The sequence below is a fragment of the Passer montanus genome, unplaced genomic scaffold, assembly GCF_014805655.1.
Source record: "Passer montanus isolate IOZ18808 unplaced genomic scaffold, ASM1480565v1 scaffold23, whole genome shotgun sequence".
Lineage (NCBI taxonomy): Eukaryota > Metazoa > Chordata > Aves > Passeriformes > Passeridae > Passer > Passer montanus.
In genome coordinates this window covers 5,979,046-6,004,534 of record NW_024366926.1, presented here as the reverse complement: position 1 = coordinate 6,004,534, position 25,489 = coordinate 5,979,046, and the positions used below count along the sequence as shown (strand labels likewise).

Sequence of the window (25,489 nt, the reverse complement as noted above, 5' to 3'; positions counted from 1 at the left end):
TTTTCACCTAAATACTTGTCCATTCAAGGTGCAGACAGAACACTGATTACAGACTGAGGCTCTGGATGAGGTGCAGAACAAGAACTGACCATCAGCTTGTGTTGAGATGAACCAGGAGATGCATCTTGGCTGCTTCCACCTTGCCAGGCTTCATCCTGCTGTCACCTGGTCCATGCACTTGCTGAACACAAGCATTGGGGGCAGTTTTGATTACTCCTATGTGAGAAAGGAGTCTGCTGTGTAATATGTACCCAAGTTTTCATCTCCCCACTAACTTGCTTTGCTTTCATGTATTTGTGAAAGAACCAGACAAAAAATATCAAGGTTAACCTGCACAGAGAAGTAGCAAAGAGCAGATGGAACAACAAAAAACACCAAAACACAAAAAAACCCCAAGGGCTGGGGGGGAGGTAAGAAAATTTAAAAAGAGGGTATTTACTGTGCAGTATTTTCCCATTTTTGCACATCCCATCACAAACCTTGACCCCCAACCTTTGCCCTCTGATCCCTGACCTTTGGCACTTGGCATCACAACCCTTACCCTTTACCCCTTATCCTTGGCCCCCAGATTTTGACCCCTGGCTCTGGAGCCTGTACCCTGGCTCTGGGCCCTGACCTGGTCCCCAGCTCTCTGCCCTGCCTGTACCCAGACCTGCTGCAGTGTCCTGTGACCCCAAACCCTGGTGTGTAACCTCAGCCCCCATCCCCTGCCTGTCACTGCAGCCTGTAGGTGCCATCCCTACCTTTGTGGGGTGCTCCTGTCCTCCTGTGAGGGTTCTGGTGTTGGCCTGGTGTTGTGATTGCTCCTGCTGCTGCTGCTGCCACGAGGGCAAAAATGGCATCCTTAGGGCAGTGTCATTTTCGACTGCTGATTTTTAATTTTAAACTAGAGAGAAAAATTACTGTCTGGTTTAAACACAGAAGAGCAGAGGAAACGAGGCCTCGGCAAATAAAGCAGAACACACCCAGGATGGTTTGAAATATACCCAAAAAAAGCGATTAAAACCAAATAAAGTTAGATGTTGGTGCCAAAAGTTTCTTGTTCAGGTGTGTCTCCTGAAAGGAGGGAAATGGGTGGATGTCTGGGAAATGAGTGAGCTTTCTGGAAGAATGTGGTATTACGTCATGTTTCGTATCAGCCCAAAGCTGCAAGATTCATTAAGATTCAAGTAGGTAAATTCTCTTATTTGAAAACTTTATCTAACCATTAAATATTAAAAAATATCATTGCCCATGAAAAAAGAAAGTGTTTACACTTGTGGTGTGGATTTTCTGTTATTCATGAAAGTTGGAACACATCCTATAATTGTGCTGCACAGAGTTTTAGCAGAAACAAACAATTATTCATTAACTTTCATTCAGATTTAGGTCAAAGATCAAAGTCTGCTATTACAGTTTTGATGTATTGACTTTGGCTCATTTTTTTCAATTTTGTTCACCTGATACCTGCCATCCCAGCTGAAGTCATTGTATTTCAAAAGTAGCTGTGCAACTTCAGGTTTTACCCAGCCAGTGAACTCTAAATTTAGATGTTATGCACTCAAGCAGGTGAATGCTTGCACCTGAGCAGCCTAAATGACTTGAAAATAAAGTCATATATACATATTATCTTACTATTAACTGGATCAGAGCACAGGTTTCAAAAGCTTTGTCTCAACTTTTTTTATTCCTGCTTCTGGTTCCAAAAATAATTATTAAATAAGAAAAACAAACAATGGATAATTCAGTTTAACTCCTAAGAAATTTTTATTCCATTTAAGTGAAGCAATACATTCCTTTGTGAAACGGGAAGCAACATTAATTAGTGTACATTTTTATGTGCCATCTATTCTAATGTGGCAACAGAGACGCTTGCAAAATTCTCCTGCATTGTATAATTCAATTTGAGACTAATTTACTCTGTGACTGATGTTTCTGCACAAGTCTCACAGTGACTGCAGTAAGTCTATCTGATATTTCATGCAACTTTAGGTTTTCTCTTTCTACCATTATACCATATGTACTAAAATACATTTAGTATTTTAGCCTGCATCTGTTTAGACAAGCAGTAATCTTTCTAGCAGCTTCTGAAGCAATGGTACCAACAATCTATGACACTAACGGCATAAAAGTGAAACACTGTTTGCACATACCTCAAGCCTGCTAATTTTCTGAGACACACTCACAGCACCAGCACAGTAATAGACCCAAACACATACAAGAGATGACTGGAGAGCCATCTTGTAGGCTAACAGGTAGAATGCAAAACTTCAGATATGGAGGAATTTGTTGGCTATGACTTCAGGTCTTCCATTCTTCATCCTGCCCAAACCTATGGCAATACCATTCCTACGGTCTTCCCAGTATAAGTCTGTCATAATCTGAGTGCAAAAGCTACTCCAGAACATGTTTTTTAACATGGAACACTATATGCATTTTCTATTATTATTTGGAGTAATTACAACAGTACAAGTCAGGTCTAAGGCTTGGAAGCCTTGAAAGAACACTTGCTTCCTAACATCTGGCTCAAGAAGAAAAAAAATACAGTAGCTGAGGATATTAAATGCAAGAAATAGTAAGGTCACTGACTGCACAGTTGGTGTAGGAAAAAAAAAATCAGAGAGGGCAGGTTCAGCAAAAAAAAAGGACAAGAATCCAAGATGGCAGGACAGTATGTTTAGCCTAGGACTAAGCCTGCCCCATTTCCCATGAACATAATACATAATTAACATTTGATTACTCATTGCGGCCAAAACTATGCAGTGGATGAAAACCTGATGCTGTGGAACTGCAAGTGAGCACGTCCCTGTCCCAGTCCCCGGCAGCTGTCCTGCACTGTCTGCTCACTGTGCCAGTCCTCAAATGGAGGAACTGCCCTTGGAATTGCTGAGCTCATTGTAGATGACCTTGGCATGATTCCTGTGCCCGTCAGAAAACTCGGCACGCAGCGGGCACGGGCTTTGGCAGCCTGGCTGCAGGAACCACAGCCTGGTGCTGCCCCAGCTGAGCCTTGGTCCCCAGCACCGCACACCAGGGCTACACACAGGCAGTCATTTGCATGATGGGGCTCCACCCCCGATTTCCTCCCTGCTTTCCACAGTAAGGAGGTATGAGGGTCTCTAGCCAGCAGAGCACCTCAAAGAATGGCAGCATTAAGAGTGTCAGCACTGCTTTAGGCAGCCTGCCACGGCAACTGACTCTGTAACCCACCAGTGCCCTTTTTTCTCTTTTTCTAAAAATTGCACAGTCTATATCAAAAGCAAGTGTCTCAGTCCTTGCAAAGGTCTAGCACCTTGCAGAGCCTCAGGCGTGCAAGTTTGGAGGCATTCTTCATTCTCTTGTGCTGCTCTGGGTTTTAATTGGTTCTTTAGTGGTGTTCCTGTCTAGCTTGTTGAAAACAAGATTTGTGTTGCCTTTTTTTGTAATGAAAAAAAAGTAATTAAAAGCACTTCTATGCTTCCCATCTGGTTTTTGCATCAGGAAAATGGGCAAAGAGAAATTACTTCCCGAGATCAGGCAGTGCAATACACAAAACCTGGAAATTCTCTCACTGTTCTCTGCACAATTTAGGATACAGCCAAGGAAATAAACTGAGACTATGAACATAAACTTTCACTCTCTTGTTGAATGTCTGAATGGTATTAGTCTCCCTGGACCAAATATTTCCACAATTATATCCAGAGGAGCACCTGATTTCTACTAATATATATTGATATTATGTGAAGAACAATGTAGTTCAGCTTGTTGTCTATCTTCGAAACTCAGAGACTGAAAGGGAAGACCTGGAAAAATGGGAAAATGAGTAAAAAAAGGAAGAGTGCAGTTACGAATAAAATGCTAGGAGAGTCCTGTGAGCCTGAGCCATAATGTGAAGCACAGATAAAATGAGCACAATTAGTAACCACAGATAATGATCTAAGTGCAGATCCTGTAGCAAACACTACAGTACCGTGTGGTTCTCACCCCAAGATGATGTTTTACCCAATTTGAAGGCCTCTGGTAAGTGACCTGTAAAAGACATCTGCTGGTTTGTTTTAGAGGAGATGAGAAGAACCTCCTCTGAACAGACAAGTGATATACAGCAGCCAAGGCTTTATTTTTGTCAATGACTTCTCAAGCCAGCTGTGAGCATTCACCCTTTCAATCACAGACTCATTAATATTTAATCAGGACTGTAAATCTGAAGGTACTCTGAATGCTTCTACAGTACTGTATGTTTTAGCATATAGCACCTTGCATTTTGACATTTAGGTGACCATGCTAATGCTGAGGTAAAATCCAGATTTCTATCACTAAACTTCAGAGGATTGGAAGCTGGGAACCAGTCACTTCCCAGTGAAAAACCACCAGTTTCTTTCCTTATGTTCAGCACTCTGCCTATTTAAAAATAAAACACAGCAAAAACAATGCTGAGAATTATTTGATTAAACTCTAGTTGAGGTCGTGTAGCCATCTGCATTACTGCTGGGGCTGCTGGAAGCTGTGGTCTTGCGGTGCTTCCCATCGCTGTCCAGAGCAGAGCTGCCAAAGCAGGAACGCTGTTCCATGTGCAGATAGCAGAAGCATTCAGAAGCTGACCCTGCTCTCAGTCAGTCGTTTCTCCTTCTGCTGGCACCCCCATCAGTGGCAACAGATCAGGCGGCCTCCTTGACCAATGCCACTCGATCGTGCTGCCAGATCTTCCACTGCTCATTTCCTGCAGCACAATCTGAAAGAAAGCCTGTTTCCATGCCTGAGCTGGTTTGGACAAAGATAAATCAGAAGGCTGCCTAGTGACTACTATATAAACATACAAAAAAATCTGATGATCTAACCTGCAAGGCTTCAGTTATTTGGTATAATTAAGTGGAGAAGATGCCAAGAAAATAATTACCAGAAAGTTTTCTTTTGACAAAGTTATGATAGAAATTTCTCAACAGCTTCAAGGAACTCCATGGATGAACTAAGCCCCTCCAAATCCAGCAGATTTCCCTTTTTGTCATGAAATTGGAATAATTCAGTCTCTTCCTCTTCCAGTTCTTCCCGAAACAGATTGGTCTCTGAGGTAGGAATGATGATGATGCGAGGGACTGCATTGCTAATGAGAGAATCCACAACTCCATTCGCTTGACTTCCCTGAGCTGCCATATGGGAGGTACTTGAGTCTCCACTGGTGACACTGCTGCTATTCAATCTGACAGGCAGAGAAGTTGCTCTCAGGGAGCTGGTCATGAGTGCTGCAGAGGGACTGGGTAGGACAGGCTGCCCAAGCACCTTCTCCAAACAGCTGGAGGAGAGTGAAACCTGGAGTGGAGACATAAGATTTAGCATTGTCAGACACCATGTGGCTGTGGAAAACAGTATTTGGAATATTTATTGCCACTAGTCAATATTTGAGCCACCAGGCCAATTTTCTAAATACTTGAATCATTAACTTGAAGGAAAATCATGATGTGCTAACATGTACTGCTTGGAAAGCAGAATGTTAAATGGAGCAAAAGAAGACATACTCAAATATCAGCAGAGACTGAAAAGAAGAAAAAAAAAGAAGAAAACAAAAGCTCATACTTTTATCTGACTTATTTCATCATTAAATAATGGTATTACTTAATTTTTAACACATCTCAGGGTGTCAGGGTACTAGACTATTGCACTTCTTTCTCTTCTCATGGAAGAAATCTCAGAAAAGAGCCAATCACACTTCATTGTTTATTTTCCTAACGTTTTGTAAACCTTGTGACAATCTTTGTCTCTCTCCAAATGGCTCCTGTTACTACCTCAGGGAAGTTAGTGGCCCTGAATTCACACACTGGAAAGTGCTTCCTCCAAGAAAGAAGCAATAAATACTCACTTCGCAAACAATTTCTTATCTGCCTATTTTAGAGAATTCTGATTTCTGACTTGGCTCTGATGGCATGGCCTCTGTGTTCTTTCCATAAGTCTTGTGCACAGTATGCAAATTCAGGGTCAACAAAGTAAGCTTTGAAAGTGGCTGTTAATATTCAAATACACAGGCAAGGGAAGGCATAAGAAATCAGTTTTGGCTTCTTTAAAAAAAATTACAATCAAGGTGAAAAAACCACTGTGTCAGATGGAGAGATAAGCTGGAAGTCCCTCCTTTCTAGGGAAAACCAACATTTAAAGTAAAGTGCAGGTTTTACTTCATTACTCTGTGAATTCCCATAGTTTTGTGTCATTCTACTCCACAAGCAGGAATCATTCACAAATCCCCACTGATAACTTCTCCAGCTGCTCTACCTACCAAGTTGAGGGAAGCACACTGTGCTAAAAAATGTGGTTTAAATCAGTGTGACAGAAAAGTCCATTCTTCCATATCAAAGGTAATAATAGAATGAAAAAATCCAACTCCAAAACCACTCCTCCCTGTTTCAAGTGCTGTTTCCACTGCAACAGGATAGATTTCTTTTGGATGTGGCTTGGTGGGCACAACACCCACTTAGAAGTTTTTTTAATAGCTTTCACATCAGGTAATTCCCTTCAAACAAAACCTGGATGCAGACGGGACATTTGACCACTCTCCTTTGAAATCAAGTACCCAAACCCACATTTTAATACTTCCAGAAAAGCCTCTTCACTGCCATGTTAAATTTCCAGGTGTCAGCCTACATCAAGTTTGTTACTGTCATAATTGAAGTAAGCCATGGGGCTGGATCAAATCTTTGTGGCAGCACAGAAAACAGTCACATGCATTTTTATGCTTTGGAATGCACCAAGCCTGAGACACTGGCTGGCTTGTCCACAACTGAGATTTTTGAAAGTACTCTAATTGGAATTCAGTCAAAGACAATCCAGTAATGCTATTAAAACCTTAAAATAAATATTAAAAAATGCATTGGTGCTTCTTTGGGGTTTGTTGGGGTGGTTTATTTTTTGTGGGTTTTTTGAAGATAACTGGGTGGTCTCATTGTGAAACACTCTAACTGAGCTTGACAAATAAATATTTACTCTGATAGTATGAACAGTGATGCATTGCACTGAGCTGCAATGAACACACAAAGGATCTCCACAACACACAGGAGCCTCTGCTGAAAACAGTCAGAAAAGCAAATGAGGCTTGAACATTCAATGTAAATAAACTCCTCATAGTTCAGCGAATGTCACTGAAAGTCTAAAGGGTTATTTATCAAAATAATTCAAGAGATGTCTTTCAAAGGCAAAGTATAGCACATGAGCCTTCTTGCAGGTTACGCATTTGCTAAATTCCAGATACAGATATATTTCTTTTAGTACTGAACTGTTTATGCAGACCACCCGATATTTACTTCCCTTCTCCTTCCTCATGAGATCGAAAGCCAGTGATTCTCCAGAACCTGGAGACAATATCCTTTGCCACTTGGCTACAATCTTGGACACACTTGGCTGCTGACAGAAGGCAGCAGAACTAAGTAGTAGATTTGAGCCCATGTTGCCTGACACCACATTTAAAGCTGCTGTTTTCCTCCAATACTGTTCACAACAGTTACAGACGAAGAACAAGGTTTCTCAGGACTTGTTCTTAATGACACACGTGAAAGAAGACAGGACAGAGACATGCAGGAACTGGGTCATTGGGTGGCTCGAAATTTTCAGAGCAGTTCCTGCTTTAAACTATGCTGTCTCTAGAGAATTGTCATCATATCTGGAAGGGAGCACAGGTGACAGAAGCAGATACTGTAGTTGCCCAAGGTGTGGGTGTTTGTCCACATGCACTAGAGTAACCCCATGAAAGGGTGCCTTCATCAAAAAAGGGGGTGCTACTCAATCCAGCCACAGATAGGGAATTGTAAGCCACATCAGTCTTTCCCTGAAAAGGCAGCACTGGTGTATGCCAGACACTGTGCCACCCATACAAGAACTCATTTGGAAACTGGTGTTACAATCTGGCAGAAGCTGACTCATGGGCGACCTACTGCTCCCATCAGGGAATGGGGTGCTCCTCAACAGGACACCAAACCTCAGTGGTAGTTTGGCCAACGAGGGAGATGCATCCACAGAGGATGCACTGAGTACTCACCATCTCCTCTGTCAGTGAGGGAAGGGTGGCAGCTGCCAGACTCTCCCACCCTTAGGGAGAAATGGGAGTTTCTTTCTCATCTTCCACCTCAACAAAAATAAAGCATTTTAATGTACACTGCAAAGAAGGAAAAGGGTGGCTTCTATCATGTCAAACTCTGTTTTGCAGACTTGAATTTACATTAAAAGGAGACTTCCTCAGTATGGACACAAGGACCATGATGGAAGGAACCAAAGCTCGGGTAGATAAACAGGCAAAGACGCAAAGAACACATCTTCTTAGATCTGATGCTATTGACTATGCCTTAATGCAGCTTCAGAGCTATAGGCACAGCTGGCTTTCCAAAAACAGACAAATATCAGTGAAAAAAGTTAATTAGGCATTACTGGCACTCTCATTTGTCACACACAAAAAAAAAAAAAAAGGAAAAAAAAGAAAGGAAGAAAATAAAAAGACGATGTTGGAATCAGTATAAATAAAGCCCACAGATGAAATAGATGGGCATAAAGGTTGAATTATCATTCCAGAGAGGATGTACTGCAGCAACATTAGCACTAAAATGGAGAGTCCTCAGCTCACAGTTTTTTCTATACCTTTTGGGCACTGACTGCATCATAGCTGCAGGTCTTTGGGAGCAGGTCTCTCTTCTCTTGTTTCAGACTCATGGAGAAAGAATGACTTCGGCGAGGCTGCAGTTTCTCTTGAGCTGGCTCCACAGGGTCGAGCTCCACATTGCTCCAGGTCTAATCACAAATTGACAAAGGATTTCAGACAGTTGCATCCTTTCTGAAATTCTTGTAAGTTCTCAAACTCTAGCAAAACCCATGCACATTCAGAAAATTAAAGCTGTTATAACATAGGTCTCACACTCAAAACTCCCCCGGGGAGAGGCTTTATTTTCAGTCTTGTCACTTATCCTGGATTATTTTTCTTGCTGACCAAAAATAATACCAACTTGGAAATATTGAAAATTTATTTAAACTCTTTTCACCAAGATGTTTTTCACCCTTTTTTGATCTCATTGCTTATGCTACACTTATACCTGCAGAGCATCTGAATTCCATCTAAAGATGGAAGCCAATACAATCAATCTGTTTAATATGTCATGTGACATTCTGTGTGATCACCAGCTGATACAAAACCCTGGACATGGACAAATCCAAAACCATGTTTGCATACATGCCAGCAAAATATCCAGAACACCAGGGGCTTCTCAATCTGCATGAGCTTGCTGATTCTACAAACCCTCTTTAGTGCATGGGAGACAGTGGGTGGGCTTTGCTCTAATTTTCTAAGAGTATGTCAGTAAAGAAGGACAACTGGGACATTGCAAAAGTGCTGTTCCATTTGCAGGCTTGGGGTGAGGCCATCTGTCATCCCCTACTTTGTGGTGATTTTTTGAGTATCAATGATGAGATCATTCCACTCCAACACCAGCTTTTAGATATGGATAGACAGAGGCCGAACAGGCAGACAGAGCGCCACACAAAGGGGAAGATATGCATAATTCCTCTGCATCACCTTGCTCATATATCTATGTGCAGGCCCCTGTTCATTTCCCCTCACCTGTTGAATAAAACTCCTTGGATGAAATGTTCCTTGATGCGAATCACAAATATGTCTGTTCCTTTCACTAACATGTAGACAACACACAGAAAAAAATGTTGGTGGCAACAGCTGCATCTTTTACAGTGTTCCTGGTGTCATTTCTTGCCCATCAAAGTTTTATTGGAGCCTTCCAAAATTTCAGTCAGTCCTGCTATCATGCCAAAGTCATCAAGCTTAGCTTTTATTTCAGCAGCTGCTGTTTCAGCTAAAACCTCTACAGCTGCACTGAGCTGTCAGTTGCCCCAAAGGACAATTGCCTTCGGCTGCATCAAACTCAGCACAGCACAGTGCTGTGCACTGCTAACAGCAGGGGTTTTAAATGAGACTCCTAAGCCAAAGCTGTGCCAAAAGCTGAAGCCTCTTACCTTCATTATCCTGTCTATTTAAGCAGCACCCACATAGAAATACATGAAATAACCTGCTAACATGAACAAACCAAAACTGAGTAGTGACCAACAGTGAATAACAGAAAGCTTCTTGGATCAAGATGATGCAGCTGAAATTACCTCATTTGGCATCAAACAAAGGAGTAATGGGAGAAAAATTAGGTTTTTATACATAAAGGTAGAAAAGGTACACTTAGGATTTATAATTTTGTGAGAGGTTACTGGTGGCAGCTGTCGCTCTGGGAGGTTTCTGATGCCCAGACTGAGGAGGAGCAGCACAGGTCCCCAGGAGGGCCAGCCCCTGCCCAGACTTTGCCGTGGCTGCCGCTCCCTGAGGAGCCACCTTCCCAGCACCTCTGCAGGGAAAGACAGCTTCTTGTGACTGAGAGAGGCTGTGAAGAGTCTCAAGGGATTCTTTTGTTTCTATCTCACTCAGTCACCAGCCTTATTGATGCTTGGGGTATGTTCCTACAAAACACCCCACCATGCTCTAGGGGCAGGAGCCTTTCTCTCCTCATGGTTAAAATCCAGGTAAAGAAGTAAAAAATTTCGCATCTTACAGAAAATGGACTTATTCTAAAATAATAAGAGAGCTTTTGGATAAGTTATAAAACTTTGGATGGAAGATTGTTTTCTTGTCCTCCAGGCCATCGAGCCATCTAAGATAGCCAGTAGTTTGCGACAGGGAGTGTCTGACAATGGCTCTTTTTAGTTCACATTAAAGACTTAATCTGAACAACCTTGGTCCCAGCAGGCATCAGAACCACACAGATATGCTGGCCTGAATGGTTTTTCTGATCATAAATCATCCTGCATGAACTTCCAGCTTTGCAGAAATTACCTTACATGACCAAAACATTTAGCTACACTCTCCTCCTTCCCTTTTCTGTTCTCTAATTTTGAATATGTATTTATAGTGTTGCTTATTTAGAGTCTGAGAAATGTTATACTCACTTTCTTTCATGGAAACAAGACAAGACTTACAGCTTCTCCAGTAGAAACGGAGGAAACACAAGTGCTCTTGGTCCTGCCAGCAAGAGAGTGGTGGCTGTAGAGAGAGGTCCTGAATGATGACTCATTTATGGATCCCCTCAGGAGGTCATTCTTCGATATTCGTATCAGGAACCTCAAGCAGGGAACAGCTTTGTGGATGGTTTTTCTGAGGGAAAATGTGAGAAGAAAAAAAAAAGCCAAACCTGTCACACTGAAGAGATGGCTTTGAAATTCATGTGGTGAAAATGCTGTCTCTTTCCATCACCTCAACACAGCTTCTGTTTTGATTAAGGGGTCTTAAAGATTGCATGCAAGCAGCATGGTAGCTGGTGCAAACAGCTCAACAGGCTGAAAAGAAAATAACAGGTTCTTCTGGGCCTTGTGTTGAAACACACACAGAAGAGCTGCATAGGTGATAAGAATTGAAAATACCTTGAAAAGCATGATTGCATATGGTTTATTTAAAATTTTAACCCAGAAAATTTCAGGCTAGTTGGTACAAAGGTCTTCCCTGTGCAAAAGCACAGAATGAGTGGAAACAAGGAAGAGGAAGAGGGCCAGAAGAATCAGATGTTGTTAATTATTTGTATCATGACAGCTACTGTAAACTCCTCTTGAAAATTAACACTGTATAAGCATTGAGGAGAAGGATGATCTAGACCCCAAATCTGCCTTATTAATTAAATAATAATCAGTCATGGTTGTGTCAGTGTATTTCTCCTGACCCCAACTGTGGCCTTGCATGGAGCAGGTGTCCAAGAGCCTCCCCTGGGCAATGCCAGCTGGCCTTTCTCCTCTCAGGGCAATGCTAGTCAGAACGCTTCACTTGGTGTAAAACCTCCCCAGCACCTCCCAATCCATTAGTTCAGCCCAACAGATGAAGCTAATGGGGACAAAAAACTAAATTAACAAGTCAAGAAGTGAGGCAGCAGCAAGGCATATGACAAGGAACTGATCCAGGGGACCACAGACCGCTGGGGGATGTCAGTATGTTGACTTTACACCGAGATGCAAGTCAAGCAGATGTATATTGTAAAATCTTTTGCTTCTATAGTTACCAAGTTTATTGAATAACCCGGACATTTAAAATCATTATTTCTGTTCTCACAAAATATCACTCATGTTAAAATTTCAGAGACATGATTCTGGCATTATGAAATGAGGTCACTTGCTTGTAATCAAAAAAAGAAACCCACCACTATCAAACCTCAAAATCTGGCATCATCAACACTCTGAATAGTTCTGCATCTCTTTCTTCTGTAATTTCAAAGGCAAGTGAACTGCAGCTCTGTGTCTGCTCTGGAGATGAAGACTGAAAAATGAAGATGAAGACTGCCTGCACCATCATTCCTGATCCTGCCACAATGCCTGTTGGTGACCAGGCAGGGCCCTCTGAACTGCTTGGGGCAGAAGGCTGCTCCCATGGTGCTGAGTGAAAAAAGATGGTTAATGTTGTGCACAAAATAACAAGTCCTGAGAAAGGGTTTACAGGACACGAGAAAATGCCAAGCCCCCAGAAATTTCCTTTCAGGCTGAAGACCTCAGTCTGGTGCTGAAGAGCAGCTGCCAGCTTTTTTTCCCCAGCTAAGCTGAACTACTCCCCTCTGACAAATTCAAGTTTGTGTAAAACACACCATCCCATTTATTAAATGGGATTTGGTGCAGAGGTCTCCTAATGATGGAGATTCAGGAAATAGATGTCTGATGGTGAATTTTCAAGGAAAACATATGAACATTTCTGAATGTCTCGAGGGACCAGATTTTCTATTTTACTAATATTTGGGAGGAGCATTGAGGGACATTTTGCTGTTTGGGGGAAAGTACAGATTTTGAAGGGAGTTTTAATATTGTATGTGTGATTTAAAAGGCATAAACTGAGATACTTATTTAATGATATTATAATCTGAAATGAGTCACCTAAAGTGACTCTTATAAGAGTAATATAGTAATTGCAAGCAACTTCTAAAAAAATACTGCAACTCAAAGTTATTTGTGATTATTCATTATTTATGATGTAGGAGTTTTGAACCAATATTTTTTGTGCAGTTCTGCTTTGCTTGGGAGCACTGCAACTCAAAGTTATTTGTGATTATTCATTATTTATGATGTAGGAGTTTTGAACCAATATTTTTTGTGAAATTCTGTTTTGCTTGGGAGCCAGCTGGAAACACGGAGTTGCAGAATTTCCTGTTTGCTATGAAAGAATGATTCCAAAACCTAAAACTTCCAAAACGTAAGGGAGTTTCTGCAATAACTCTAACACAGCAATGTGTTAGAGTTATTGTGGAACATAGAGATAACACACAAGTTGTTAAAGATGTGAAAACTTTCTTCCCCACAAAAAAGCATTTCACAAATTAAAATTTTGCGTACATTCTTCACTTATATTCATTTGCTCCTGTGAGTCCTGTTAAGGAGAGGTATTATTCTCCTTTCTGCTGGTAGGGAATGAGTGAGCAAGGGGGTGGGTAAGTGAGGAGGAATATAACAAACTCTCAAACCAGTTCTTAGAAGCCAAGTGCTAGCACAAAGGTCACTGTTACATTTTCAGCTACATTCACTATAATGTACTTTTTTTTTCTCTGTTGTTTAAGTTAAGGAAACCCCACAAAAAGGCTTGTTTTTGTTGGGATTTTAAGATGTGCAGTGTCAGGAATTCTCAGTGCAAAAAAGCATCTTGTTTTGCTAGTGGATTGAGGTGAATTTGAACACTTTTGATCCTGATTTCTGGATGCCTCTTTCTAGAAAGATTTGGAAAATAACTTAGATGTAATTTGGTTCAGTAGTTCCAATATAAAATGACTAATAATCCCTTGCTCAAGACCTTAACCCTTTGGCCCGAACAGACTGGCCCATTTATCTGTGCTTGAATAAATTACTTTCAAGGCATAATGTGAATAATTAGAAGATTTGGAAATTATCCAGAAACAATAACTTTAACATATATATTCATTATTCACTGTTTAAGCAAAATTGGTCCTGCCAACATATTTTTACCAACTGACTTATTAGTATACTGTAGGGTTTTTTCAGTTTTGAAACTGCATTCTTGATTCATCACAAGGGACCCAACATTACTTTTTTTCCTGACTGGATTGCTCCCAAGTGCATGAAATGTCTTCCCAAATCCACAACAATTTCTCTTGTAGATAAGTCTAGAAAGTGCGGAAAAAATAAAACAAGATAAAAACAAGATACTTATAAAGAAAATGTTTGACAGCTTGTTGAGGACTCCAGTCTTTTTCTTAACAGTCTTAAGAAGCCAATGCTGATAGGAAAAAGAATGACTGAAGCAGTTCACTGTCACAGAGCCATAGGATGGTGTGGGTTGGAAGGGATCTTGAAGGAGCCTTAAACACCAACCAGTTCCAAGCCTGATGCCACGGGGAGGGACACCTTCCACTAGACCAGATTGCTCAAAGCCCTGTCCAACCTGGCCTTGAACACTTCCAGGGAAGCATCCATAGCTTCTCTGAGCAACCTGTTTCTTGCAAAAATAATAAACTGAACACAATAACTTTGGTTCAGAAACAAATAATGGGTACTAAACACATCAGCCAGACATGCAAAGCTTCTCATTCAACTTCTGAAAGACACCAGAAACTAGGCATTCTCCTACTCTAAATTAAAATGCTCTGCTGACTGCAAAAAACTCAGATGGTTTTTGGAGGATGCAAAAAGGTGTTAGTTATGATAGCAGACATTTTCAAACAAAATATGTCTCCAAAATGGAGAAGCAGGGATTTGACAGACCAGTCACTCAGTGGATAAGGAGTTGTCTGGGTGGTCACACTCAGAGCTGTGGTCAGTGGCTCAGTGTCCAGGTGGAGCTCAGTGAGAGTGGTGACCTCAGGGGTGGGTGCTGGCACCAGCCCTGTGGAACACCACTGTCAGTGTCAGGGACAGTGGGATTGGGAGCACCCTCAGCAGGTTGGTGATGACACCAAGCTGTGTGGTGTGGCTGCCACCCTGAGGGGAGGGATGGCATGCAGAGGGACCTGGACAGGCTGGAGAGGGGAGCCCACAGGAACATCAGGAAGTTCAACATGGCCAAGTGCAGGGTGCTGTGTGTGGGTCAGGGCAATCCCAAGCACAAACACAGGCTGGGCAGAGGATGGATTGGGAGCAGCCCTGCCCAGAAGGACTTGGGGGTGCTGTGCTGGTAGGTGAGAGGCTGGACATGATCTGGTAATGTGCACTCACAGCCCAGAAAGCCAAACGTGTCCCGGATCATGTCCTGCATCCAAAGCAGTGTGGGCAGCAGGGGAGGGAGGGAGGGAGGGGATTCTGCCCCTCTGCTCTGCTCTGGTGAGACCCCAGCTGCAGGGCTGCATCAGCTCTGGGATCCCCAGCATAGGAAAGACATGGACCTCTTGGAGCATGTCCAGAGGAGGGCCACACAGATGAGCACCTCTCCTCTGCAGATAGGCTGAGGGAGTTGGGCTGCTCAGCCAGAAAAAGAGAAGGCTCTGGACAGGCCTTACGGCACTTTCAGCTGTAAGGTAGTGCCTTTTACAGCATTACCTGAATGAGGGCTACAGGAAAGGGCATGTAGGGATAGGACAAGGGGGAATGGCTTTAAATTGAAAGAGGGAAGGTTTACATTGGATATTAGGAAGAAATTTACTGTGGTGCTGGTGAGGCACAGGAACAGGCTGCCCAAAGATGCTGTGGAAGTCCCATCCCTGGAAGTGTTCAAGGCCAGGTTGGATGAGGTTTTGCACAACCTGGTCTTGTGGAAGGTGTCGCTGCCCATGGTAGGTGGTGAGAACTTGATGATACTTAAAGTCCCTTCCAACCCAAAGCATTCTGTGATTCTCTAGAGTCACTGCCCATGGTAGGTGGTGAGAACTTGATGATACTTAAAGTCCCTTCCAACCCAAAGCATTCTGTGACTCTATAGAATCATAGGGTGAAAGGTTTTCACCCTTTTGGGGCATCTTTTGACCAGCCTTCTGAAAAAGCTTCACTTATCTTACAACCACACTGTCATGCATCAGACATCCTAAACAATGAACTCAATTTCCAGATCCCGAGTCTGAGTTGTCAGGCAATGGAATTTACCAGCTTTTCCACCTCTTGGGTGAAACAAGACTCATACCAATGACTAACCCTGCCATCTAGTGGTATTTATACATTTATCACATTTACCACCATGGCATCCCTGTGTTTTCTCAGAACTTTCGACACAGCATCACTTTGTGGTAGCTACGCTTTGAAAGGCTTGCAAAAAATTCTACAGGTATGCTGGATAGCAGTTCTGTTAAAAGTATATCCCCTTGGTATAATAAAGTATTTTTTGCTGCCAGTGTCCCAAAATTTTTTTGTGAAAAAATGCTTCAGAAAACCAAACCTTAAACATAAGGCTTAAATTGGTAAGGATGGTGTCCCAAAATTTTTTTGTGAAAAAATGCTTCAGAAAACCAAACCTTAAACATAGGTATATAGAGCTGCTTAAATTGGTAAGGATATGATTTTTTGAGTGTTGCTGGTTGGGACTTTTCTCTAGAGAGTGCTCTGTAGTGGCTGTCTCTGGTATGATGAAAGGTGACCTGAGCATCATTTTCTCCTCCTGTCAGTCATGGTGTTGTACAGCTCCACAGGGCAGATCAGGGCTCTGAGGGAGAGGAAAGGTGAAGGGAGGGACTGTTCTCTTTTGGCCACTCCCCAGGCCATATCTGGAGCTGCCATGTACCAGCTGGGTGTGACCACTGGGAGCCCATCATGGCCTGGTCAGCACAGGAACATGGAACATGCAGTGCACAGGGTGAGGCTGAAGGAATGAGGGTAGTTTGTTCTGTGTAAAAGATCCACATTTGCATGTACAGTTATACACATACCTATGCATTTACTGTACCTGTATCTTGGGTGAATTATTGCATATATGATGGGGTTGTAGATTGCAGAAGCTTTGGCAATAACTGCTGGCACAGATTTGGAATATGGTGTTAGGCTGTTGCCTCGACTAAAACAAAGCAAAAACATTACACACAGCTATGCCATGGATTACATGGATACTACATTACTAAAACATATTAGTCTTTAAAATTGGTTTTGTGCTATTGTCTTTTTATAAGAAATACACCTGTAAAGTTGATTCATTCAAATGATTTCTTTGCTCAGATGAAAGGTTTGAATTTGACAGCATGTACTTGGTTTCATTCATTTAGAAAAGATCAAAGACATGCAGCAAGTAATATTAAGATGACTAGGAACACAAAGAATCACCTTCCCTTTTTCTGCAATAGACAAAAAAAACCCCAAAAATACCAAGAACTCCAACAAAAGAACCCCCTTTGTGGCCATCTGGGAAAAGTGAATGATGATAGAAATCAAACCTAAAAAATCTTCCAGCAGCAGCATGTGTGCTGCACAGTAATGTGTGTCAGTGCCTCAGTGCTGAACACTGCAGAAGGAGGAGAGGACTGGAAGTGGTTTAAAACCAATATTTTCCTTTAGGCTTTAAGCTCCCACAGTCAATCAGGTGTGACTGTCAGTCAATGTCAGTGCAGCACAAGCTCAGTTAATATCAAGGTATCACAAAATGGTTTGGGTTGAAAGACACCTTAAAGATCATCTAGCCCAACCTCTCTGCCATGGGCAAGGACGTCTTTCACTAATGAGCTTGCTCAAGGTCCCATCCAGCCTGGCCTTGAAGAGTAGAACGTGCATTGACAACACAGCAGTGTTGTGAACAATGGGTGGAGGAGACAACAGGGTACGGAAGGAAGGAGGGTATTAGGAGATAAAGGAGGTAATTCCTCCAATTTATACAAAGAAAGCATCACGTGGGAGAGAAAACATTGTGTACCAAATATTAAGACTAAAAAGTCATAATAGTTTAAAAATGCATAGACAAATAAGGCCTTTTCTGCTTTATTTACAAGGATATAGTGAAGAATGAATATCACCTCTAATGTTGTAATTATTTAAGACCCATTCAAAAAGGAGATTTCCCTCATATGGATGATAGTACTAATCTTATTTGCTTAAGTCCTGCTGCTTGGATTCCTCCTCCACTTACCCTGCCCAGGCAATCAAGGTGACACAAGCATATGGAGACCAGGACAAGACAAACACAATGATGACCACAAAAGCAATTTTTGCCAGCTTCCACTCATTCTTTATGGACTGAGAGATGTAGGATTTCCGGCTGCAGGACCCCAGCTTTTGAACATCTCTGTAAGAGGGGAAAAACACATATTCAGATATTTCAGAAGGACAATGAAAAGTAATACCTCTAATGTGTTCTCAGCAATATGCAAAATGAAGTAAATTTATTTCACCACTCAACTGTTCTTTTCTCCTCTGATATTTAAAAACTATTTAAAAAATAGTTTTTAAATAGCAGAGGAGATTTAAAAATCTCCTCTGATATTTAAAAAGGTAATTAATGTGGTTACAAGTGTTATGGTTGCCTGTGAAACTGAGCCAGGTCCCTGGGACTACAGGACAGGACTGCTGTGTCCTCATCCCTAACACATGGAGGGTGTCAGGTTGCAAAGATACAGAAAGTGGTATCTCTTGCCCTCCATTGGTTTTAGACATGGAGCAAGAAAAGGCACAGCTGGATGGCAAAATCAAGTCTTAAGATATTTTCCTTTTTGACAGAGTAGCAGCTTGCAGAAATTCTAGTTCAGGAGATAACACATGCTGGAATACCCTGACAGCTTTGAGAAACCTGTCCCAAACACTTGCAAGGACATTTTTACTTACCTGCAGATTTATTAAAGAGTATTTTCAGTGGGAGGTACAACAGGCAGTCCTAGTATTTTTGTCATGAAAAATCAAATTCTCTTCTCACACCAAACACGCTGTATTTTATTTTAAAAACTTTTACATAGTTAGGCATTTTATATTCTTTAGCATAGAAATAACAAATTTTACATATTAGTGTTGCTAAATGGAGCTACATTTCAGGCTGAATACATTAATTACCAGCCAGCAGATTAACAAAGTCCCTGCTGGCACACTGTAAATATAGAACAGAATCAAAGAAACATAGAATGGCGTGGGTTAGAAGGGAGCCTAAAAATCATCTAGTTCCAACATGCCTGCCATGACCAGAGATGCCTTCAGCTAGACCAGGGTGCTCGAAGCTCCATCCAGCCTGGCCTTGCAAAAGGCATAGAAACAGCTTATGTCCACTGTGCTCCACGGGTGTACAAGGCATCATTATTTTAAGGATGCATTTCTTCTCTTGCTGTCAAGGATACATACACAACGCACAATAAAAACCAAGACAAAGGCAAAATAATAGTGTTCAGAAAGAACTTCATTTTAGGTGTATATAAATGCTCTTTTAAAAGTGGAATTTAGGCTTATGAAGCCAAATGATTTCAACAAGTGCCTGCCCACAAGTGCAGAGAAAAGCCATCAGAACTGATGACACAGTTGAGCAGCAGGAAGGACTCACAGCACCAGCTAGTGTTGGATCAGACCAAAGATAAGCCATGTGCTCATTAGCAGAAAAATAACAGATAGAATGATGTTAGTTTACAGATCTAACACCCTGCTGATTTTCATTTCAAATACAGGCCAAAAAATTTTTTGGGAAAAACATATGAGCAAGCATAGCCAAATATTGTGCATGTAGTTGTGATGCTTGAGTGAAGTGTGATGGCTTTTGGGATGCCTGCCTTAAATAAAACTGTCAAAAAATATGAGGACTGCTTTGTTTACAGAGCTGCTCAAAGGCAGATGATTCCCCTTTTGCTACATGTTTTTTATTATCCCTTGAGGCTGAAAACTGCTGGAATACACAAGGACATTGTTTCTTGTAGTACAAATCTGAAATACTAATAACTCAATCCAAGTATCTGACATACTATTAATTACTACAGTGGAATAAGATTAGAACCACCAGAGACGACTTCTACTCTGAAATTCATACATCCATTCCAGTTTTAAATTGGCAAAAAATAGTTCTCCTGTTACAGCTGTCAATTTCAATTCAGACTAATTTTTGATGCAGATTTTTCTGCAGCTAAAGAAATTGAGAAAAAATTCTGTTACACAAAAAGGGATATGCACTTCTTTCAGCTAGATTGCTTACCTGCCAGTACGCCTTATGGCCAGGAACATCGATAAATAGCAGTGGAATATTATTACCAGGGGGATAAAAAACACGCAGCAGCATAAAATCATGGTGTAGCTTCTGTTTGCAGGGGAGTAGGTTACATAGTCCCATGTGCAGGATATCATCAAGCCCTCAGGCACATAGGAACCTATGGAATACATGGAACACATTATTCACACATGCATCCAAAGTTAGAGCAGGTGCTAATCCAGCCACTAAGAGCTTAAAATAAATCCTGTCCTGTATCCATGGTCTTCAAGAGCTGTGCCAGCCAAACTACATATCATATATGTGGTCTGTGAAGTGAGTGCCCGTGTGGAGAGGAGGTCCTGACTACAGAACTCTCAGGTACACACCTAATACTCCAACTGTTGGTTGATGTGTTGCTTTAACACACCCTGGTGTAGGGGGACAGAGGGTTTGTGCAGTGCAGTAGGTGCAGATGTGTGCTACAACAGCAAACCATCAGGTGGTGGCAGGGCATCCTCACGAGCACTGATAAGAAAACTCATTGTTTTACACCCCAAGCAAGACTAAAAAGAGCACACAGGGAATGGTAGGAGAGAGAGAGCAGACAACATACTCCAGCCAAGGAGCGGAGCCACACTCCATCCCAGAGAGTAGAGCCACACCGCGGCGATGATCTGCAAGGTGCGTCTCTTGGAAGTCCACTGGATGGACTGCAGGGGCTTTGTGATCACCAGGTAGCGGTCAACAGAGATGGCCAACAGAGTCATCATCGAGGTTATCCCAAAGAGAGCCCCGCAGAAAGCATACAAGTTACAGCCTGGAGAAGGAAATGGCAGCGTTAGGGGCTTTCTTGAAAAGAGGCATGCTTTCTCTCAGAGCTCATAATAATAAATCTCCCTGGTTTTTTTTACTTGCTGAGGTCTTCTCTCTCAGTAGAAGTACTTTCTTAGCTTCACATTTTCATAGTTATTAAGTGCTTACTAGAAAAGCATAAATATAAATAAAATACAAATATAAATATTTAAATGAGTCCTATTTCACTGCAGGCTGCAACTGGGAATGTTTTGTCAATGGAAAACTGCCTCAAAGAAAATCCAATGTAATTACAGTTATATTTTCCTGGACTGTTGCCCAATAAATTGATCTTATCATGCTGCAGCAGACATCTGTCTGTTAATGATGGATGGGTGGTTCAAGAAATGACTTTGGTTTATATGGCTTAAAAATGCAGAAATGGTTTAAATTTGGTGACCAACTGAGAGACCAACTGTAAAACATAGCTCCAACTCCTCTATTTAATGGCAGTACTTTTTAAAAGAACTGACATTTTTTACATGAAACAGACTTCTCAACCCCCTCTGCATTCAGGCATTGCAGTACCAGATGGGAAAAGTTACATTGAATTAAATGGAGCAACCTGTGTGGAAAGATCATCCATTTTTTGAAATCTTGCATTGCCCCATGTGGTTATAGACAAGAGCCCACCAAGAGTGACAGGCAGCAAAAACACCAGATCCATCCTTAAAGCAGACTTCTAAAGTCTATACAAGTAACTTGCAACCAAGGACTAAATCCTACTCGACCCAGATCAAATTCTTCATTTGTGACAGCATGGTAATTTGCACTGGTTTTATCAAAGGGGATAAGTATTACTAAAAGTATCTTCAAATAAAGGCAGAGTCCCTTCTGTGCTGCTGAACAGTACATGGTCTCTGGGCTTGCTCCACCATTGTACAGCCACCAGTGGGTGCAGGTTTTCATCCATAATATGATGAGGAGCACCAACCAGCATTGAGCCTTCTGAGGTTCTTGCTACACTCACATTTCAGCCTTAATTTCAGCATAGATCTTTTCTTTCTTGCAGTTGGAAAGAGAGAGGCTTGAATTTGCTGAGTCCTCAAACTCATTATTGTTATTTAAATCTCTTAATTAAATATGAGATTCCTAGAAGTGTGCCAAAGTATATCAACATACATTTCTAAATAAAAGTATTCCCTAACAGAAAAAACTATTTACAACTTACTGAAACTTTTCTACCTATTTTCAGCCATGACACCTCCCTTACAAGCTAAAGGGTGACATGATTACATGTGAATCTTGACTCCTTCCTTTCCAAAATATGTGAGATAAAAGAATCACAGCTGTAATACAAAACATGTGACACCACACTGACTTGACAATGTCTGGGGCTGTGACTCGAGAGACTTGTGCTGCTCTAGCCATGTCACAAGCCAAGGCTGTTGTGGCTGAAACAGGGTGCAGGCAGCGTAAAGCTGGCAAGGTGTGAATTAATGGTGAAAAGTACCTATGTCTCCAAGTATCCATTCTCTGTGCAAGCTGTTGACAAAGCATATGGGTGCCTGAGAAGCCGACATCAGGAAGTCACTCACAGCTAAATTCATTATAAAGTAGTTTTGGGAAGTCCTCAGCTTCTTGTTGCTTAAAAACATGAGAAATACATAGTTTTAAAAAGACAAAGTGGAAAGTTAACTTTATAACTTTTCTTACTAGCATAAATATATACTGTCCAGGTTGAAATCGATGGTTACTTGCAGTGAATCAATTGCTAATCATCAGTCAATTACTGCAGCTACAGCTGTAGTCATTTCAAAATGATTGAAAAGACCAGGAGCCATAAAATAGATTGTTTCCTCTTCAAGCTAAGGAGAGTTTCAGCTGTCTTGATAAATATGGATTTGTTCAGAAGAGCAGTTCCCTAGGAGTGCTGTGATATTGATTGTGCCTTGCACTGCACATGAGGAAGATCTGAAGAAAGTTACAGAGCCAAAGGATCAGCTTCTGGTGGTACTTTAAAAACTGCTGACCTGAGGTGGTGTGCTGACACAGTTGGCCTGACACACCACTAGCTAAGTGACCTTTTGCAAAGTGCTACAGCATAAGCAGAGCCCACACAGAGATTCGGAGAAAGAGATTTGCTTTTGCTTATATACATCTCATAACAGAGAATGAACCTATCAGTTGCAGATGAGGAGGAAACATTAAACACCACAAGGAGTGTGAAAGCAGAGGTCTGCTGCAAAGCAAAGCTAACTGGGACATTTCTGATGTGCTTTGCAATATCAATATTTGCAGCTAACATGAATTTCTTTCCTCCTGCTGATAAATACTGAAAAAGAAAGTGAGAAAGACATCTCAGTGCTGCTGCAATTCTACTAAATCCTCGGGTCTCATAACTGTCAGCAAAAAAAAAAAGGTAAGAGAGCAGAGTTCATACATTCCCAGGTGCTAATCTGCCCATGCAGATATTCCTACTTTGACAATTTAATGCTTTTATTACACCAGCTAAACCACACACATTTCAAGACAAATTTAATTTTAAAAAGTCATGAAGTTGCAGGGAATTAATTTTCTCTAAATCGTATTAGAAGCTGGTTATTTAAAATAACTAATTTATTCGTCTTAACCATTTAAGAATAGGAAACTAATGCTTGGTTCATAACCCCACTGGGGTCTCTAGCATTGTAAGGTCTTGCTGCATCACCATGCATAATGACAGCAAGTAGTGAATGCAGAGGATTTTGAAATCCATCATCACATTGTGGGACAGAGGACAGATGTTTCTTTTTTCCATGAGATTTTTGCGTACTCTAGCTGCAGTAGCTTTGGCTGCCTATTACTCTGCCAAGAGAGCACAAAAACTGACAGAAATCCTATGATCTGCCCGAAGCAGGAAATACACTGGTGGCATGAGCTCATTTCATGTAGCAGATTGCATGCTTGGTCCTTTCAGGACCGCTGGGCTCCTGGGAAGAGTGTCACTGTTTGTCAAACATTTTTACAAATGCTACAGGGTAAGTGAAGAAGTCTGCAGCTGCGAGACTGTGGTTTCTATCACTAGAAGTATTAAACCATTCTTTAAACTTTCAATTGGAAATTGTTTATAGAACAAGGTATTATTTTCTCATTTTGATTCTTTAAACCACCAGGAATTTACACTGAGGTTGTCAATGATGCACATGGATGTGTTTTCATCTGTGTAGGGTTGCCTTCTCCTCTCTTTCCCTCCACATTTATTGCCATTAGATTTAATCCACGTGGAAAGCAATGCAGAAGTCTGCACATGGGCACAGGTGAAACTCAGATCAACCACAAAAGGAATTTTTGTACCTGTAAAATGCGTAGAGGACTAGGAGGTTTCCGATGATGCCAATGGAGCCAATAATGAGCACACATGTTCCTACGGTGTAGAGAACATGGCTAGGGATCTCTGCCTTGGTCACAGAATGTGGCTGGGTACTCATGTTCAAACCCTGAATGGAAAACAGAGGAAAAGGAAAGGTTAGCCCATTGGGACCCTTAGTCCATGGAACACATGCTCAGGCAGCTGGTATTCACTTCCACAGCTCGTGCAAATGAAATACACGCTTCTGAGTTCTTTTCACATCCCCTGTAATCAAGTTTCCCTCAGGTAACTTTCATAATTTTGACAGTAGACATTTATCTTAAGAAAAGAGCAACAGAGAAAGCAGACTGGAAAAGACAACTAAGGAAGTTATGATGATGTGAAAAAGGCAAAAGCATGAGCGTAAAACTCGATCTGGCTAACTGCTGCACTCTGACAGACTGGAAAAGACAACTAAGGAAGTTATGATGATGTGAAAAAGGCAAAGAAGCATGAGCATAAAACTCGATCCGGCTAACTGCTGCACTCTGGGGCACAGAGCTGGCTGACAACACAGACTGACAGCAAGAAATAGTTGTCACAGTTTGGTTTTTTCAGGAACAATGGCATCAAATCCCACTCTTACAAACATTAAATGCCCTGGGTCTCCCCAAGTTCACTGTACACTAACTCGGTGCTACAAAACCTGGGAATTCTCCATGCAAAAGGGGGGAGATGAGAGGTATAATAGCAGCACTAGCACTGCCTGTGTAAGAAAACATACATTAAATAGTCTTGACACCTTTTTCACTGCCCTATCTTCAGCACATGAAGAGGGTCCCTCTGTAATTTTTTTTTAAAAATCAAATTCGATTTATCACTGGCTACATTCAGCAGCAAGGCAGCCTACAGCTAATTCACTCAGTTCACATTAGCATTAGCAATGAGAAGAGTCCAAATGGCCTTGTGGAGATTTTATTTACCAAGTCACAAGCAGCTAAGCCTCACACTTACAAACAGACCTGGAGAGCTGAGTCAAAGGTGTGACACCTTCCCACAGCTGGGCACCTGCTTCACTTCATCCCTTCTCCACTGCACAGCTCAGCAATGTGTGGAGTGTGTAATAAGGCTGATTTTGACCTGTGAGAGAGGAGCTGGGTGACAGAACAGGTTAATATAACTACGTGATGATAACCACTTGTAATATTTAAGCAGCCATTTTAAAAATGATGAGTACACCCTTTCTTTCCCGTAGCTACCTCCTAATCTCCTGTACTGCTGCTTCTCCTTTCTGCCTTGTATTCCTCACTCATCTGTGAAGTGCACACAGTACAGCTCCCTCCCTGTACAACAGTCCT

The 25,489-nt window shown here is 41.6% G+C and overlaps 1 protein-coding gene across 1 annotated transcript in view; it reads right to left on the bottom strand.

Moving 5' to 3' along the window:
- Positions 1-4,875: 4,875 nt before the first annotated feature.
- The window catches only part of LOC120502771 (melanopsin-like), a 34,312-nt gene continuing 13,698 nt past the window's right edge, over positions 4,876-25,489 (bottom strand). Inside the window, exons 2-10 of the mRNA XM_039710536.1 lie at positions 24,137-24,279; positions 22,314-22,447; positions 20,622-20,825; positions 20,015-20,186; positions 17,984-18,139; positions 16,817-16,924; positions 10,951-11,125; positions 8,566-8,715; positions 4,876-5,262 (exon numbers count right to left, since the gene is read on the bottom strand). Of these exons, the coding sequence (XP_039566470.1) occupies positions 4,876-5,262; positions 8,566-8,715; positions 10,951-11,125; positions 16,817-16,924; positions 17,984-18,139; positions 20,015-20,186; positions 20,622-20,825; positions 22,314-22,447; positions 24,137-24,279 (1,629 nt within the window). The remainder of the gene's footprint in view (positions 5,263-8,565; positions 8,716-10,950; positions 11,126-16,816; positions 16,925-17,983; positions 18,140-20,014; positions 20,187-20,621; positions 20,826-22,313; positions 22,448-24,136; positions 24,280-25,489) is intronic.